Raw genomic sequence first — 19,283 nt, forward strand, 5'->3', positions numbered from 1 at the left:
CCTGTCTTTGTGTGTCTGCATTTTGTGAAAATGACTGATTTTGAAGCGACTCAGACCCCAGACATCGTGACTGTAGATGTCACGATGGGCCAAATGCTGAATAGGTTGTCACAGATGTCTCCACCCAGACATTTTTTCTGGGGTTAAAAAGGTCAAAGGCCCCTTTTACACTTCAAGGTGAAAAAGATGGCTGCTTTCTGTGCTTGCAAGGAGAGTGACATTTATGCCCGATGGTTCGTACTCCAAGATACTTTCTAAACTACATGAAAAGACGGTGAGGTATGCAATTGAAATTTGAAACACTTTTCTAAAAAGGGTGGGCAGAGAGACCAGCGATACAGACTGTAGGCCTTACTGTGACTTTTCTATCCAAACATTTTTAAATGTTTTCTGAAAAGTTTAATAGCCAGCGGACAACAACCTGCAATGTTTTAATAAAAGCAAAAACATTGCTTGTTTATTATGCCATCAGTGGTACAAATTTATTTTACTGCTGCCCATAGACTTTATTTCTAAAATAGTTTAACTCATCAAATACTGTTAAATTGGTTATTTCAGAGTTACAATCTCACCGCTGCTGCTACAGAACGAGGTTTTATCAAAAATTAAAGGTGTTTGATGTTTCGGATGCACAAATTAAAAACTCTCTGAGCAGTCATTGAATAATCCGTAGTGGTCAAGTACCTCCGTTCACCACCCTCTGGTCGGAGTTTGGACTGTAGTCATGGGGTCCCGGCCGAGAGGCTGACGCTCCAGCTGAGCTCTGACCCAGACGTGTTGAATTCTGCCGTCCTGCACCCCATGACATGGCCTCCCTGTTCCTCTGACCCGGAGGAATGTACTTGTTCTCTCTAAACAGACACAAACACACATAGGACTTAAACTTGTAGCCATCCTCTTTAAATTGATTGCTTATGAAGCCTAACATGCGGTGCGGTAAGCGGTGCGGTTGTGCTTTCCCTACTCTTGATTTGCCAGTCGTTGCCCGGTCAACTGAACATTTATCTAACCTGTCCAGAAGGAAGGCGGCTTCATCTGCCTGGTTTCTGAACCCCTTTGCTACCTTATGTCGGCAGCAACATTCAAAAATAAAGGATCTTCAGCCTTTTATGTTGCTTTGTTTTTCTGTCTTTAATCTGACAAACGTAACTCTGAGAAGAAGCCATTTCTCTGCTCCATCATGGAGCTACTAGGATCTGGCAGCATTTAATCTCTCTCTTATCCATCTTCATTCCACTGTGGATGTTGGTGCAGAATCCTTTACTGCCAGAATAATTATATATTATTAACCTGTTAAAATGTATTTAAATGATTTATAAACCATAAATCTTTCAGCAATATTAATTCTGTTATTCTGCATCACTCTGGATGTTTGGTGGATGAATTATTTTAGGAAAACTAAATGTTTCCTTTGACCTTTAACAAAATGTTTATCCCTCTTATTAGCGTCATCTCCCCAGGTATACCCAGTAAACGTGGCCTTTGGCCCAGTGAAAAGATGCTGCAGTCAAAAATTACAGAATTGCTGCTCCTCATTTGTGGATAAATTTCCTAAACAGTTGATTCATTCATGAATGTAAAAACCCTGATAAAAAGCTCTCTGATTTAATTGACGAAGGCAAAGGTCAAATAGTTTAGTATAGATTTTGAGCCTTTTGTTTTATAATTTAATGTTGCAGAGGACAAAAAAAACAACAGGGAACAATTCTCCCCTGATTTTGGTGAAAACTGTAGCACATTTTACAACAAGTCGGAGCTGTTTGCTGCAGGCTGAATCGATTTATTACCTGCTCACATGTGGCTCCAATCATTTTGAGTCACAACATTGTTTCAGAGGACTGTCGCTGTCTCTACAAATCACATCTCTTGGGATTTTTAGTCCCCCACTGCATAGGAAAATTAACCGAATAATAGAAAAGAAACTGAAAACTGCAGCTAAAGACAAAACAAAACAAAGTTCTTCATGTGTGTATCGTCTCACCTGCTGAGCATGTGAGTCTCCCTCTCCCCTCGTACCACAGCTGTGTATTTTTCCTCCTCGGAGCGCTCATCGTTTTCCAGAGCCACCCGGGCCTTATATGTAGAGCTGGCCTCTATCTCCTCAGCCAGCTGGGCAGCACGAGCTTCCCTCTTCTGAAACTCCTCCGAGTCATCCCGCTCCAAGGGGACCCTGTAGAGCGGCGAAACAATGACTGAACAAGGCGGGGCTTAAAGAAACTCAAATCTGATTAGCAGATCTATGACATGTAGATTAATGTAGAGCGGAAGATGCAGTTATTTGTTTAAAATATTGGGAGATCTTAGGTGAGAGTTACTGGGCACTAAATGATGCTTACGTGTATGTGGACAGGCTGCTGTCATAAGTAGACAGGACTCCATATTTCTCTTCGTTGTATTTGAACATGTCGTTCGGGTCCCATCCGTTTGACTAGAAACAAAAGTGGGAAAGAGAAGCAAATTCATTATTCAAATATGGGACAGCTGTTTCCAATGCATTGTGCATGTGTGAACCAGTGGATCAGAACCACTGTTAGGGCCCACATAACCAATTACCAAACGATGAATTGGATATGTAGTTTATCACGGTTTTGAGGCCTAGGAAAAATCTGAAGGATTTAGCCAGAACCCTCCTTCCCATTGTCTCTTCCTGGGTGGGTTTGCATCCTGGGTGAAAAGATACTGAACGGCTGATAGACATTATGTTCAGACCTTAGCCGTCTGCTACAGTTTGTTAGAAGGATCCAGATGCCAGGAGTTACTGCAATGTTTTTCTGGCTCCAACCCACCTTAGGTTATAGAGCCCATTTAATTTTCTTCTTCTGTCATTTCAAATATGTTCAGACTGACAGCGAAGGCCCATTTTCTTCTTGACATAGTCATCATGTCTGCAGCCTGCAAGCTGCCGTTTCAGAGCAATTATTTGCAGCATTAGTGGATTATAGAAAAATCTGACTTTCCACAAAGAATTGTCGAATCTTCCGGTTCAGCATATTCATTATGCAAATGTGTTGACTTGACAGCAGAGTTATTTTGCGCTATGACCTTATCACTGGTGTTATTAAATCACTGCTTTTTTGCAGTTTCTTCCTACTCATAAGGGCCAAAACCAATCCATAAATGTAGACAGGTGGCAAAGGAGCAGAAAAAAGGAGGAATAGAGGCTACATCGGCACAAAGTCAATATATAAAGATGAAACCACCAGGATTCTACCTTATGCTACACCAGAGTGCAATTCTTACTGTTGTATTTTTAGGTAGACAATTTTAAGATCTGTCCAGGGACAAAAGATGAAAAATAGCCTCTAGGCTAATTCTGATGCATTTGCAGCAATGCTAATTAATGTACACAGTCCCTGTCAAAAATAAAAAAATAAATAAATTAGATATATATAAGATGCAGTATGTAAAAAAAAAAGTGATGCAGAAGAGAGGAAAAGATGGAGGAGCAGCAAGTTGAAAGTGTAGAATTCAGGTTGAATTCAATTTCTTCTAAAAGAAACCCCCAAAGAAATTGTTGTTTGTGTCAGCACACACGTGATAATGGTGGTGGTCTTTAACTTCATCATGATAGGACCTGAAAGATCTTTATATAAATTCAAACCCAGCTTAGTCAGGTTGCCCTGCATTAATGTTTAAACGGATTGAAAAGCGGGGTGGCTAGTTTCCCGATACCCCCCTATTCCAGCACCACTGTTTGATGGAAACCCGTCTCTGATGAATTGTGTGATTGATCTCACCACATCCGTATCCAGGGACTCAAGGCTGTCCGAGTTGTGAGTGTCCCCCCCGTCCCAGGGCTCCAGGTCTTTCTCTTTATGTTCGCCATTAATTCGACCACTAACCGCCGCATCGGTGAAGTTGTCTGTTACACAAAAAGAACAAAATTACAGCGCGTACAGGACAACACTGCTCACAAAACAACTCTAAATCAGTGTTCAGCATATAATGTTAACACTAAAATAGTGTTCTAACATGAATCAGTTATCATTTATGTTTATGTTGTTTTTTTTTCCTAGCTTTTATTATTATTTTCTAGGATCTCAGCAGCCCTACAAGGTACAAAGTTCCTGACAATGTAAAATCAAATGTTTGCATTCGCATTGTACAAGCAGGAAAGAGGTCATGCCTTCAGAGCTTCGGCCATAAAGCCCTCACAGCTACGACACAACAACAGACCTTGGCAGGTCAAACTATAAAGGCTTAGCTAATATAACATATTTTTTTTCTAAGTGGTTTATTACAGTGACTCAATTAAAAAAGTGAATCTGAAAGAATCAATTTCAACATGATTTAAAAAAGAAAAAAGAAAAAAACCTTGGCTTCCTGAACACGCAACACAGCTGCATTCATTCATGCAAAGCAAGCCTCGATCAAACAGCGCAGAAACTGTACACTACACGGACATACAGGTGCTGGTCATAAAATTAGAATATCATGAAAAAGTAGATTGATTTCAGTAATTCCATTTAAAAAGTGAAACTTGTATATTATATTCATACATTACATACAAACTCATATATTTCAGATGTTTATTTTGTTTAATTTTGATGATTACAAATGACAACAAATGAAAATCTCAAATTCATCATATCAGAAAATTAGAATATTACTGAAGACCAATAAAAACAAAGGATTTATAGAAATGTTGGCCAACTGAAAAGTATAAACATGAAAAGTATGAGCATGTACAGCACTCAGTATTTAGTTGGGCCTCCTTTGGCCTGTATTACTGCAGCAATGCGGCGTGGCATGGAGTCGATCAGTCTGTGGCACTGCTCAGGTGTTATGATAGCCCAGGTTGCTCTAATAGTGGCTTTTAGCTCTTCTGAATAGTTGGGTCTGGTGTATTGCATCTTCTTCTTCACAATACCCCATAGATTTTTTATGGGGTTAAGGTCAGGAGAGTTTGCTGGCCAATTAAGAACAGGGATACCATGGTCCTTCAACCAGGTACTGGTAGCTTTGGCACTGTGTGCAGGTGCCAAGTCCTGTTGGAAAATGAAATCTGCATCTCCAAAAAGTTGGTCAGCTGCAGGAAGCATGAAGTGCTCTAAAACTTCCTGGTATGTGGCTGCGTTGACCCTGGACCTCAGAAAACACAATGGACCAACACCAGCAGATGACATGGCACCCCAAACCATCACTGACTGTGGAAACTTTACACTGGACTTCAAGCAACGTGGATGAAGTGCCTCTCTTCTTTTCCTCCAGACTCTGGGACCTTGATTTCCAAAGGAAATGCAAAATTTACTTTCATCAGAGAACATGACTTTGGACCACTCACCAGCAGTCCAGTCCTGTTTCTCTTTAGCCCAGGCAAGACGCTTCTGACGCTGTCTGTGGTTCAAGAGTGGCTTGACACAAGGAATGCGACAGCAGAAACCCATGTCTTTCATACGTCTGTGTGTGGTGGTTCTTGAAGCACTCACTCCAGCTGCAGTCCACTCTTTGTGAATCTCCCCCACATTTTTGAATGGGTTTTGTTTCACAATCCTCTCCAGGGTGCGGTTATCTCTCTTGCTTGTACACTTTTTTCGACCACATCTTTTCCTTCCCTTCGCCTCTCTATTAATGTGCTTGGACACTGAGCTCTGTGAACAGCCAGCCTCTTTAGCGATGACCTTTTGTGTCTTGCCCTCCTTGTGCAAGGTGTCGATGGTCGTCTTTTGGACAACTGTCAAGTCAGCAGTCTTCCCCATGATTGTGTAGCCTATAGAACTAGACTGAAAGACCATTTAAAGGCTTTTGCAGGTGGTTTGAGTTAATTAGCTGATTAGAGTGTGGCACCAGGGGCCATCAATTTTGAACCTTTTCACAATATTCTAATTTTCTGATATGATGAATTTGAGATTTTCATTTGTTGTCATTTGTAATCATCAAAATTAAACAAAATAAACATCTGAAATATATGAGTTTGTATGTAATGTATGAATATAATATACAAGTTTCACTTTTTAAATGGAATTACTGAAATCAATCTACTTTTTCATGATATTCTAATTTTATGACCAGCACCTGTACATAGACTGATTTATTTTGTCATTATGTGGGTAAACACTAAGTGTAAACATAAGAAATTTCGTTTAGAACAGCTTTCTAGACAATTCATTTTTAAAGAGCAGCCTTGATAAGGTGAGCAGCGCGTATCATTCACATTTGCTTGGCAGCAGTGATGTCAGACAGATCTGGATAGGATCTTAGCATCCAAATGGGATTTTATATATATATATATATGTATATATATATATATATACATATATATATATATACATATATATATATATTTTTTTTTTATTATATAATAAAAATATATAAAATAAACATATTAATAAGCCTGCAGTTCTTGATTATACAAATTAAAACAATTGACATTATCAACTCCTCCAAAAAAAAAAAAAAAGTAATAAGCAAAGAAAGTTTTTAATGATATTTCAATATACTGGTATTCACATAGCCTTAAAAAAAAAGCTGGTAGAAACAACCCAATGGAGAGTCACCTTATTGTTAATAGAAATGAAGTTCGATTCAGTATTTATACCGTTCTACACGAAGACTAAATTAATCTGAAAGGAGAGCTCATCTAATGTCAGCCCAAATCTGGCCCTATATTCTTGTTCTATAATCAGAAACCAATAGATGAGCATAAAGTGAACAATCTACCTGAATCCCCTATATAAACATTTGACATCCCAAATCATCCAATGTTAATTGAGGACTTCAGAGAAGACGAAACATTATAGACACTGAGCTCACAGGCTGTGATGTGCTACAGGGCTCTGGCATGGCTTGTTCTTTCAAATTGAGGAAAGTGTGTAAAACATTACTTTTAAAAAGTAATCAGATCTTACAAAAATTTCCTTAAATCATAACCAAGCCAAAAAATTATTTTTCAGGGGGTTTGGGGTTATTTGATCGAGCAACAAAGTGGTGAATCTTCGTGGAGGAACTGATATTTGGTGTTCAAGTAACTTTAAAAGGTTTGCCACAAGCCACATCAGGGTCCCAGTGAACACTAAATCAGTTTCTCTGGTCTGATGAGAGAATCACTAATTTTCAGGGCTTCATCAAAACGTTCAGGTTGGTGGGAAGCCAACACTGCACTTTATGTGGGCCTACCATACAAAATTGCGATAAAATACACGGAGGTTTGTGGTTTCAATGTGAGCAAGTGACAAAAAAACAATTATAAATAGAGGTGTGAATACTTTTATAAAGACTTGATGATCGATTGCAAATACAGAGAGTTTAAAGAAATAAAATTAAGCATTCACTGTAGTCAATTTTATGACCTACGAGTTCAAAACAAATCGCACATCCAGGCAATGCTATATTTTCAACAAACATCTGTAAAGAAAAGATGAGCAAAATACCAGCTTCAAGGTGTCGCTTTCAGGTAATTTTTATACTAATGGGTGAGTGCAGTAAAACCAGGCGGATTTTTATTTACATCTAGCAGCTGTTTGTTTTTCAAGGGGGAGGGGTTTGTCTGGTCATGTGACAGTGACTGGGATGCAGCAAAGGGCTGTGGGTTTTTAAATAAAGCAGAAAACTAATTAGCTATAATGCCAATTGATATCAGATATCAATATCCACCCAGACAGAGTTAATCCCTAATTTAAAATGGAGTTAAAGGGCCATTTACAAGGCGAATGAAAACAATCATTATACTTGTAGCTGCTTTTTCAACAAGAGTAAAGAAACAATCCTTCAAAACAAACATTTTTGGAGCCCATAATTCACAATAATTTTTTTTTTTTACTATTTAGATCATCTCGTATTTTCTAGCATTTACCAGTAAACCAAGCACCTGAGTCACTTCTTATACAGGTATGTCAGGCAAGCAGGACTTTGCCACATAAAGCAACATCTAAACCAAAGACTGAAATGTTTTTAGATAGAAAATGCACCAAGAATGACATTCATTAGATTTCCCTATTTAGTTAAATCTGATTTATTCTCAGATTAAGTAACCTCAAAATACAGCATCTACTAGTGTTATTTGTACCCAAGCTGATATGTTTAATCATAGTCTGATCTGAATGTGTGGATGTTTGTGTAAACAGAAATATCTGAGAGAAGGAAAGCTTTTTATTACCTGCGTCAGCAGAGACTAGACCATTGGAAAGAAGAGACACACAAATGACAGAGTCAGAAGATGGAAGACAGACAAACCGACAGTTTCTTGACTAACATGCAAGATTCTTACCCAATGGGTCAAAGCTTTAAATGAAAACCTTCTCGTTTTCCTTTTGTTATCAATAGTTACCTGACAAAAATGCTACGGAACCAAAAAGCTTTTTCTTTGTTCTTTTAAATCTACAATCATCAAAACAATATATTACCGTATTTTCACGACCATAAGGCGCACCGTACTAAAAGGCGCAGTCTCAGTTATGTGTGCCATTTCTGTATTTAACACACACATAAGGCGCACCGGACTATAGGGCGCATTTTTTATATACAGGTACATGTCTTCTACTACCTTTAAATACCTCTACTGCGTATTTTAAAAATACAGCGGGCCCAAAACTGAGTATGACTGTGCTTTATTCATGTATTTATTACAAATTAATCAAACCTGCGTGCTGGCCATGAGACAGACACATCGCAGATGACACAGCGCTGTGATCACTCCTAAATTAACTTAAAATCCTGAAACCTGCCGACGGAATATGTTCGCTTTTATTGCCGGTATCCTGGTGCCTGCAGTTTAAATTATTTAGATGAAAAACACCTGCCAGCCACCGCGGTGAGGCTGCTGTTGAAGGGATTTCTGCTGTCGGTGCACCGCTGGTATGTGGGGGTCTGAGCGCCTCCGACAGAAATAGATAATCTGGATGAACTGACTGCAATTAAGTTTTCAGGTGGCCTTTCTCACTTAAAAACATATTAAAACTACTTTATTCCCCCTGATCACAGCAAATATAGCTGCAAGATTTAGATTATTTAGATGAGAAAACACCTGCCAGCCACCGCGGTGAAGAGGAGGAGACCCGCCCAGAGGCTGCTGTTGAATTAAGTTTTCAGGTAGAAAAATAGAGCGGGAGCAAAACTGAGTATGTTTGTGCTTTATTCATGTATTTATTACAAAGTATTAATCAAACCCATCAAAGTCATCATCCACTGTTTCTGAATTAAACAGCTGCGCTAAATCAGACATGCCAGTTTCCCATCTTCGCTGTCAGAGTCACTTTCCGTGCAGCGCGGCTCCTCAGAAATAATGCCGGCTTTTGCGAAAGCTTGAACAATAGAGCCAGCAGACACGTTAGTCCAAGCATCTACAATCCATCCGCAAACGGTGGCGTAACTTGCCCGGCGCTGCCTTCTTATCCTGAAACTGTGGTCTCCATCTGTCATCCATCGCTCCCACGCCGCTCGCAGCCTTACTTTGAACGGCCGCTTCACACCGATGTCGAGCGGTTGAAGTTCCTCTGTCAGACCCCCGGGATAACGGCGAGCACAGCGTTCATTTGATTCACCTTTTTTTTTCACATCGGCTGTGAGAGGGGCACGCAGCGATGGTGATGCGTGGAAAAAAGCACCTGGTCTCCTCACATTCACCTGCCTTTTATCATCTCCTCATTCATCCAGCCTTTTTCATTTGCGTTAATGTCATCAGAGCGCTGTGTCTGTCTCGCTGTCAGCTCCCAGATCAGCTTCTCTGATTGGTTGATGCGGTGCGTCCAGCAGCAAAACTTCAATTTTTCCATCTCGAGCAGCAGCAGCGGGTTGGCGGTGCGTCAGATACTAACGCTCCGGAGGCGCTGCGGCTGCTGCTCAAAACGCGCTGCGGGACCTTTTGCTGCACCTATACGCGCGTCAACCATTGACTTTGCATGTAAACTCGCTGCTTCTGCTGCACCTGCTGGGTCCGGATGTCGAGCGGTTGAACAGCGAGCACAGCGTTAATTTGTTTCCCCATGTTTTTCACATCAGCTGTGAGATGGGCACGCATGGAGTCACACATTAACAGCGATGGTGATGAGTGGAAAAAAAACACCTGGTCTCCTTACATTCAGCCACTCTTTCATCATCTCCTCAATGGGGTGGTCTCAAAAGTCGCAGTTACAACACACATAAGGCGCACCGCACCAAAGGGCGCACCGCACATTTTGAGGGGAAAAAAAGACGTTTAAGTGCGCCTTATAGTCGTGAAAATACGGTACACTGAAAATGCATATTTTAAGGAATAAGATCAGTTACAAAAAGCAGACTTGTTCAACCCAGAATGTCCTTGATGCACTCTCACAACCTTCAGAAAATCAATAGATCAAATGGGTTTGCAATGCCTGGCCATTCAGTAGCAGCAACACAAGATGTAACTCGTGACAAAGTCACATCAGGGCAGAGAAGACAGACAACAATCCACTGCTCATACACTATATTGCCAAAAGTATTTGCTCACCCATCCAAATTATTGGAATCAGGTGTTCCAATCACTTCCATGGCCACAGGTGTATAAATTCAAGCACCTAGGCATGCAGACTGTTTTTACAAACATTTGTGAAAGAATGGGTCGCTCTCAGGAGCTCAGTGAATTCCAGCGTGGAACTGTGATAGGATGCCACCTGTGCAACAAATCCAGTCGTGAAATTTCCTCGCTCCTAAATATTCCACAGTCAACTGTCAGCTGTATTATAAGAAAATGGAAGTGTTTGGGAACGACAGCAACTCAGCCACGAAGTGGTAGGCCACGTAAACTGACGGAGCGGGGTCAGCGGATGCTGACGCGCATAGTGCGAAGAGGTCGCCAACTTTCTGCAGAGTCAATCACTACAGACCTCCAAACTTCATGTGGCCTTCAGATTAGCTCAAGAACAGTGCGCAGAGAGCTTCATGGAATGGGTTTCCATGGTCGAGCAGCTGCATCCAAGCCATACATCACCAAGTGCAATGCAAAGCGTCGGATGCGGTGGTGTAAAGCACGCCGCCACTGGACTCTAGAGCAGTGGAGACGCGTTCTCTGGAGTGACGAATCGCGCTTCTCCATCTGGCAATCTGATGGACGGGTCTGGGTTTGGCGGTTGCCAGGAGAACGGTACTTGTCTGACTGCATTGTGCCAAGTGTAAAGTTTGGTGGAGGGGGGATTATGGTGTGGGGTTGTTTTTCAGGAGCTGGGCTTGGCCCCTTAGTTCCAGTGAAAGGAACTCTGAATGCTTCAGCATACCAAGACATTTTGGACAATTCCATGCTCCCAACTTTGTGGGAACAGTTTGGAGCTGGCCCCTTCCTCTTCCAACATGACTGTGCACCAGTGCACAAAGCAAGGTCCATAAAGACATGGATGACAGAGTCTGGTGTGGATGAACTTGACTGGCCTGCACAGAGTCCTGACCTCAACCCGATAGAACACCTTTGGGATGAATTAGAGCGGAGACTGAGAGCCAGGCCTTCTCGTCCAACATCAGTGTGCGACCTCACAAATGCGCTTCTGGAAGAATGGTCAAAAATTCCCATAAACACACTCCTAAACCTTGTGGACAGCCTTCCCAGAAGAGTTGAAGCTGTTCTAGCTGCAAAGGGTGGACCGACGTCATATTGAACCCTATGGATTAGGAACGGGATGTCACTTAAGCTCATATGTGAGTCAAGGCAGGTGAGCAAATACTTTTGGCAATATAGTGTATGTCATAATAGCGATTCATTGGACCTTATTTTGAACATTTGGTAAATAAAAGCTCATTAGATCAATTTTGGCTATCTATTCAACAAACAAAAAACATTCAATACCTTTTCTGGCGAAATTCAAGTCCACGTCTTTGAAGGTGACCACTACAACATCAGAAGCCTTAAAAATTATGCTTTCTACAATATCTTCCTTCCTGGGGCCTATGTTGGACTCTGGGCTGTTTCTGTGGGCTGCGTCCAACACCAGGTCACACTAGAAGAGACAATGCGAATCAAATCAAATATCAAGGATAAAGCACAAAAAATTAAATAAAAACATGAAAAGGGAATTACAGGAGTAGCTACTTAAATTAGAATTGAATCAAAGACGTATTATATTGAGGAAGTGAATTTAAAATTCAGCATTTTTTTTGCATTTTTGGAGATGGTGACAATTTCTCATGAGGATCCCCTACAATACGAAAGATGAAGTACCCCTGGTAGACAGCTGCTCAGACACTGGGCCTCTAGAGGCCCCACTTCCAGCCACAGCCTGGTAAGTCTCCCTAAATTCTTTAAAGGGCTTTGCTCACAGTCCTCAACAAACTTCATTTTTTTTTATCCTTTTACTCAACTTTCCGTTAATATGCTTGGACTCTGCGAGCCTTTTCAGCAGCAACCTTTTGTGGCTTGTACTCCCTGTGGAGGCTGAAGAAGCATCCTGATCCTACAGGTCTTATATATTGTTCCTTCTATAATATTTGCATACTGGGAAAAAAAATTATTTTCAATTATTATTCACATATTCCGGGATACTAAATAGTTTATTTATTGCTTGGAACGCATTTGTTTCAAATAGCTAGAATATAGAACAACTTAAAGATAAGACAGCAAGAATTTCAAAATTAGCAAGTTAAGAAAAAATACCAAACACTTTCAAATTGGTCCATTTTTTAGGATTTCCATCACCCTAATCTAAAAATGTCTTAAAATGAGAAAAACTGACCAATTAAATTGTAAACATATGGGAAAGCAAGACTACTGCATTATTTCCTGGAGAAAATCTAATAGTTAAAACTGATGTTAGTACCAAGGAGGAGACCATTAGGGGATTAAATATTACTTATCTTATACACCTTTTAAAGAGGCTGAGGGATACTAGATACAAACATGGACAAAATAGTTGATAAGCCTCGTTAGTTGATAACCCTCATTTCAAAAGAAACTCATAAAAGAACAGGTCTGGACAAAAATCATTACACTCTTATAAAATACTCACTACCTCTGGTCCATGTTGTGTACCACACACTACATGGACCAGAGGTAGTGAAGGAGAGTTCACTCAGGAGATTAGAAATAAAATGATAGAGAAACATGGTAAACTTAAAGGCTATAGGACCATCTCCAAACAGATTAATGTTCCTGTGGCTTCAGTTGCACAAATTATTCTGAAATTTTAGATCTGTGGGACTGTAGCCAACCTCCCTGGATGTGGCCACAGAAGAAAGATTAGTGACAAGATAAAGAGACAGAAAATATGAATGGCAACAGAAGGGCCCAGAAAAACTTCTAAATAGATTAAAGGTGAACTTGAAGCTTAAGGAACATCAATGTCAGATCATACCATCCTTTATTGTTCGAGACAACGTGGATTTAATGGGAGACAACCAAGGAGGACGCCATTGTTGAAAACAAAATCATTAACACACCATATTAGAATTTGCTAAACTACATGGTGACAGACCACAAAGCTCCTGGGAAAATGGTCCTATGGACACAGGAGAAAAAACAGCACTTTTTACTAAGGCACATTCGCTCCATGTTCACAGATGGAAAAATGAAGCATATCAAGAAAATATCACCGTCCCTACTGATAAACATGGAGGAGGCTCTGTAATGCTCTGGGGCTGCTTTGCTTCTTCTGGCATAGGGTGTCCGAATCTCTACAGGGTGCAATAAAATCTCAAGACTATCAGGGATTCTAGAGAGAAATGTGCTGCCCAGCGTCACAGAGGTTGGTCTCAGTCATAGGTCATGGGTACTCAAAAGGATAATGACCAAAAAACTCAGCTAAAAACAACCAAGAATGGCTAACAGAAAAATATTGGACTATTCTGAAGCGGCCTTCTACGAACTCTGATCTAAATCCTATTGAGCATCTTTGGAAGGAGCTAAAATATGCTGTCTGGAAAAGGCATCCGTGCAAACCCTGAGATGACTGAAACAGTTTGCTTATGAGGAGTGGACCGAAATACCTGCTGAGAGGAATAGAAGTCTGATGACAGTCACAGGAATTATTTAATTGCAGTGATTGCCACAAAAGGTTGTGTAACAAAATATTAAAATAAAGGATCCATCATTTTCATTCATGAGTTTGTTTGTTTTTTATTCTATCAAAGCATAATTGAAAACCAATTTCTGACTCATTCCATTTTCATACCATTTTATTTATTATTAATTTAGCAACAATTTAGTTTCCAGTTATTTCTGTGACCATTGTGGGTTTTGCATTAAAAAGGGTTATCAACAATGTTTTCCACTTCTTTACATAACTTCAGGATCTGTAGTTACATGTAAACAATCATTCAGATTTAAGCTTATTTCTATTAAATATTTTCTCATTGCTGCAAATATTTGCAACACAACTCTGAAACAAATGTTATGGAGTTGTATCTATCAAAAATAAGATAGAAAACTACTTTACCCATAAAGCTGCTTTTAGGCACTGGAAAGTTGGTCTCCTGATTAATCTTAAAACATGTTTTAAAACTACTGAAATATATCTATTATAACAACAGATGTAGAGGCAGCACAGAGAACTAGAGAAATTCCTAGAAGATTTTCGCCAACTTCCAGTCCAGATCCAGTTAAGAGACCATTAGTGTCACAAAAAAAAAAAAAAAAAAGTGATTTTCCTTACCTCTGGACCATATGTCTTAAATACTCCTTCATATGCTGCTCCATTTTTTACTTTCAGCTCACATTTGGTCCCCTGGGAACAAATAAGCTGGTCAGCGGTCAAAATATAAAAGAATGATTCGCTCAGAGCTAACGTAAATATACTCTTTGAAATAACAAGTTCAACGAGCCCATCTGCTTTAAGGCAAATGATTGATATGCCTTCCTTATGGTACAAGCTGTCCTGAGTGTTGTTTACCGCAGTGTAGACATTCTGAACTACCAGCATGTGGTAAAAGAGAAAGTGCAGTTTTGCTGACTCAAACCATTTACAGTAAGAATGAGCCCTGTAGCTTTTCATTTGTACCTTTAGCTGCTTAAGTTCCAGTAACATTACCAAGGAAAGAAATATTACATATTTTATATAAGTATACTTTAAACTTACCACCACTGAAGTCAAAACATGGACCATCCTCATATTTGCATACACACCATTGAAAATCACCTAAAGAGCAGAAACAGTTTTTGAGATTCTGGAAGAGGATTTGAAATGGGACACATGCCATTTATCTGGTCCTAACCAGACTTCTGAAAATGCAGTATTTTTTGGATAACTACCTTTACTATAAAAACAGCTTATAAGGATAAACATAAATAGAAAAGTAGTAATTTCAAAATAAATGAAGAGTTATCTTACTGCTGCAGGGCCTTTGCCACTGTGTCTTCCCCTAAAAAGAAAGAAAGAGAAAAAAAAGAAAAGGTAATGAAATACCTGCAACATTTTTCCAAACACAAAGCTGTTTGAAATGTTTAAAATGAGCTATAAAACCATAGCAATTACAGAAGCAATCCCTTAATCCAGTTTTATCTCAACCTAATCTAAACGACAACCGTAATTTTGGATTTATGATTCAACCAACAAAAAGGTTTGAGTGATGAATTCCTGCCATAAAACTACCTTTTTTTTTAATGCTTGAAGCAATTGAATGACCTAAAACAATCTAGTCAGGATCTCAAACTTAAAAAAACTGCTTTTAACATAAAATCTGTTTCTTACAATCACAATGATGTCCCCATCGCTCCCTGGAAGCTTTACTCTCTTGGTTATTAAGGATAAAGCAAGTCTATCCAAGAGGCCAAATTAATTATTTCAAAGCAGAGTTTTAATGACAGTAAACCACTGCAGTCATTTAGAAGTGCAGTAATCTACTTAGTATCGATGCAATCACTTCAATTTCAATATATAATGCAGCTTTACAAATAGAAAAAAAACTGCAGGTGAGCATGAATGACTCCTCTTTTTATTTGTTTTGAAGTCATTGACTGTAAATTACAGTTCATATCCTGAGGTTCCATCAGATCAGGAGGCTCAAACTCCAGACTTTGGGGACAAGTGTCCTGCAACACTTAGATGCGATGCTGGGACATCATGCCTGAATTACTTCCATAGCATGCAGTCAGGCTCTACAAAGTCCCTCTAAAGCCGCTTTCAAACGGAAAACCCAGGTTTTTGGCGGTTGGCTTTTTTCCCCATTTTGACCAAAAAGCCGAGTCTAACCCCCTGCTGGCAAGCTGCGTGGACACGTCTCCCACCACTGCATGTCTGATGACGGCATCACGCTGGGTGAGCGTTGCTCATGTCGACAGTGCAATGGAAATCTGTGAGGTAAAAAATGGAGAGCAACAGGGACGTAGCATATTCTTCTACTATTTCCCTATGTTGTCCGTCCTGAGGACACTAAATGTAAACGAATCTCCTCTTCTACGTGGGTTATAAGCAGCTCACAAATCTCTTGATCTTGCCAGGGCTATGCGCCATGTTTCTTGAATACAAGCAGTTGTTTGGGGTTGTTATTTAACATGTGACAAACTTGATGTGACGTACGTACGCTGCGCTCAAAGTCATCACATATTTTAGCGGGTTGACCCGGGTCTGATGTTCCTACAGCATGCTGATCAGAGCCGAGTCGCCTGAGTCATTTGATCTGGGTAGACACGGTCAGTGAAGGTTTCCCACTGCCACTAAAAGCCAAATATTCCAGGGTTAAAACTGGTTTTTCGGCAAGTGTGAAAGGGGTATCAGTATGTCATTATTTGATCCAGGTATGCTGAGCCGGAGTAACTGTGAGTAGGTGTGAGGAATTGCCTTAGAGTCAATGAGTCCATGCAATCAATTGGTTTTCCCTAAGTAGAAAACTTTGAATCAATTTGACTGCATGATCTGGTGAACTGTAAAGTGCCTTGAGATGACATGTGTTGCGAATTGGCACTATATAAATAACCTGAAATGAATTAACTGCTGGAGGGCAACTGCAAAGGTGGACAGACAACCCAGCTGAAATTCAAGCAAATCATCCAAATGTAGAAGACGGAGAATTTCAACACGCCTGGTCTGAGTATTTCAGAAACCGCTGACCTGCTGGGATTTTCACACACAACCGTCTCCAGTGAGTGACAGGTGTGTGAAATGGATAGAAAGCCAGCAGTAGCATCACTGAAATCACAACAATGAGGCAGATGAAGTGGTAGCAGCAAAAATAAACACAAAGCCAGAAGTTAATCCTGTCAGCTAAGGACAATTCACCCCAGATTATCATTGCTAGACCATAGGCTGGGGATGGGCTTCATTTTCAAACTGCAACATTTGGACGGCAGGGTCTAAAACTTAATGCATCATGCTTTCTTGAAACAGCAGTGCAAGCTGTTAGCTTCCAGGGTATAATCTCAGATGAATGTGTCAAACCATCATTCTTTATCTCTTTGACACACAAAAAAGTAGGTTTATCCTGGTACTCGTGAGGTGTGCCTAATAAAGTGGCCTGTTTGTGTTGATCAGACAGGAATTAGCTGGAGATATGTTTTAGCAACCATGTCCCTGAATGCACCTTTTACAACTGAGGGTTGTTTTTTTGTTGTTGTTTTATTTATTTTTTTATAGAGAGCTCCGTTAGATTTGAAGAAAAAAAAACACATTCCTACGTAGTAATGCTGCTGGGCTTAATGAGCCACACAATTCAGAATGAATTGTAGTCCGCATTCATCTCTATAGCTCAACATTGCTTTACAGCAAAGCAAGCCTGCGCCATAAATGGGCAGTGGCTCCAAGTGACCGGTGAACAGCCGCCCACAGAAATTACAACAAAATAGAAATCACAGCATCAAGGGGTTGTATGTAAGCCTCGTCACAGAACAACACGTGGACAGAAAGTCATGCTTCAAGGACACTAATTTCCCACGAAAAGCCACGCCAAGGTTGACAGCCGGTCAGCATAATGACACCCCCCCACACACACACACACTCCTTCCCCCCCCTTTATTTCAGTTTAGTGTCAATGTTGCAGTGATGTTGCGGTAACGTAGGAGTCAGCTATATTACAAAAATAATAATAAAAAAAACGCAAGTGTCCTGAATTACAAAACCACGAGCTGTCAGGTGGCTAATTAATACCTGGTTGATACAGTAACTGATATCAGCAACTTTACGGACCCCGTCATTACACACATGGGAAAGGATGTGGTTCGTGGTTGTGTTCGTCCAGATATGGCTAAAATGTGTAATAAATGGTCATGACATTTCTTATTTAACGGGCTTCGGGTGAAACGTTATCCTGAAGTTGCAACATTACTGACCAGTGCTGGTAGACAGGCCTAGCTAGCAAAGCTGCAGAACGCCTCGCGGCCCGCATAGCGTTCTTAACACGCGTACTAATTTTGGACCACTTACCACGAGTGTCATCTCTTCAAACTACCGCTGCGGGACGTATTTGTGTCCGTAGTACGAAATGCCGACAAAACCACCGCTATTCAATGCGTTTTTTTTACCTCCACTTTAGATCTCATACAGACCTGCCCAAATTCTGTCTTCCCCCGCCGCTTCCTCCAGCACCCGAGGCGGCCGCACCAGCCGCGTTGCCCCCACCGGGCTTGCCTCGATTTCCACCGGCCTTCATTGACATGGTGATCCCATAAAAGTCGACGTCTTAAAAAAAAAAATCAGTTGAAGGCCAGAAACTTCTTAACAATGCGGCAGCGTGCGGTTATGTGACAGCTCGCTAACGTGGCTAGCTAGTTAACAGTGTCTAGCCAAATTAGCAATTTCAACAAATCTTATTAAAACAGAGGACAATTTTTTTTTCTAAAACGACACACTTCAATGGATCATTCCAAATTACACATCCGTCACACCTCTTGTCAATGTGATGTGAAATCCTAACAAAAAAAAAATCGATTATTTCAAATTGGAGTTTACAGCTAGCTCGGTTCCTTTCCGTGTTGCTAACAGCAAAAAGACCAAAACAGTCTGAAAGGGGACAAAAACCAGCGGAGGGATATATGGAAGGTGCAACGACTCCTAACATTCAACTCATTATGCACGCACTTCTAGAACTGCTTTTTTATTATAAAGCTAAAAACATGTTTAAATTGAATATATATAGCCAATATATGGCTATAAATAATACATTTTCAGAAGATTTTAGAGACATTCTGGGGACTATTTTCAGGAAGTCCGTGTTTTCTTAAATGGCTGCTTAGCTGCATCCACGTGAGCCGGCGAACGAACGCACAAAACCCAGATGTATAAACAGCATGAACAGCTGTCAGGTACTACTTGGCCACTACTGAACAACTACCCACAGCTAGTAGGTTTATTCACTTAATGAAATTACCAGAGACATGTAGGCATCATTTATCAACTTTATGACTAGGGTTGTGAAACTAACATTTAAAACTGAAGAAAATATAATTAAAGGCATGATTTTTTTTTTATTGACTTAAA

The 19,283-nt window shown here is 40.3% G+C and overlaps 1 protein-coding gene across 8 annotated transcripts in view; it reads right to left on the reverse strand.

Annotated features, from left to right (window-relative positions):
- The window catches only part of atxn2 (ataxin 2), a 29,975-nt gene extending 11,168 nt beyond the window's left edge, over positions 1-18,807 (reverse strand). For 5 of the 8 annotated variants that reach the window (XM_038308105.1, XM_038308104.1, XM_038308103.1 and 2 more), the window contains exons 1-10: positions 18,353-18,807; positions 15,204-15,234; positions 14,952-15,011; positions 14,529-14,600; positions 11,732-11,882; positions 8,096-8,110; positions 3,738-3,862; positions 2,337-2,428; positions 1,982-2,170; positions 685-851 (exon numbers count right to left, since the gene is read on the reverse strand). In XM_038308105.1, the coding sequence (XP_038164033.1) occupies positions 685-851; positions 1,982-2,170; positions 2,337-2,428; positions 3,738-3,862; positions 8,096-8,110; positions 11,732-11,882; positions 14,529-14,600; positions 14,952-15,011; positions 15,204-15,234; positions 18,353-18,462 (1,012 nt within the window). In that variant the 5' untranslated portion in view covers positions 18,463-18,807. The remainder of the gene's footprint in view (positions 1-684; positions 852-1,981; positions 2,171-2,336; positions 2,429-3,737; positions 3,863-8,095; positions 8,111-11,731; positions 11,883-14,528; positions 14,601-14,951; positions 15,012-15,203; positions 15,235-18,352) is intronic. The other 3 variants (XM_038308106.1, XM_038308108.1, XM_038308102.1) reach the window with 1 other exon arrangement.
- Between the last annotated feature and the right edge of the window lie 476 nt (positions 18,808-19,283).

The sequence above is a fragment of the Cyprinodon tularosa genome, unplaced genomic scaffold, assembly GCF_016077235.1.
Source record: "Cyprinodon tularosa strain WSP-4 unplaced genomic scaffold, ASM1607723v1 ctg63, whole genome shotgun sequence".
Taxonomy (NCBI): Eukaryota; Metazoa; Chordata; class Actinopteri; order Cyprinodontiformes; family Cyprinodontidae; genus Cyprinodon; species Cyprinodon tularosa.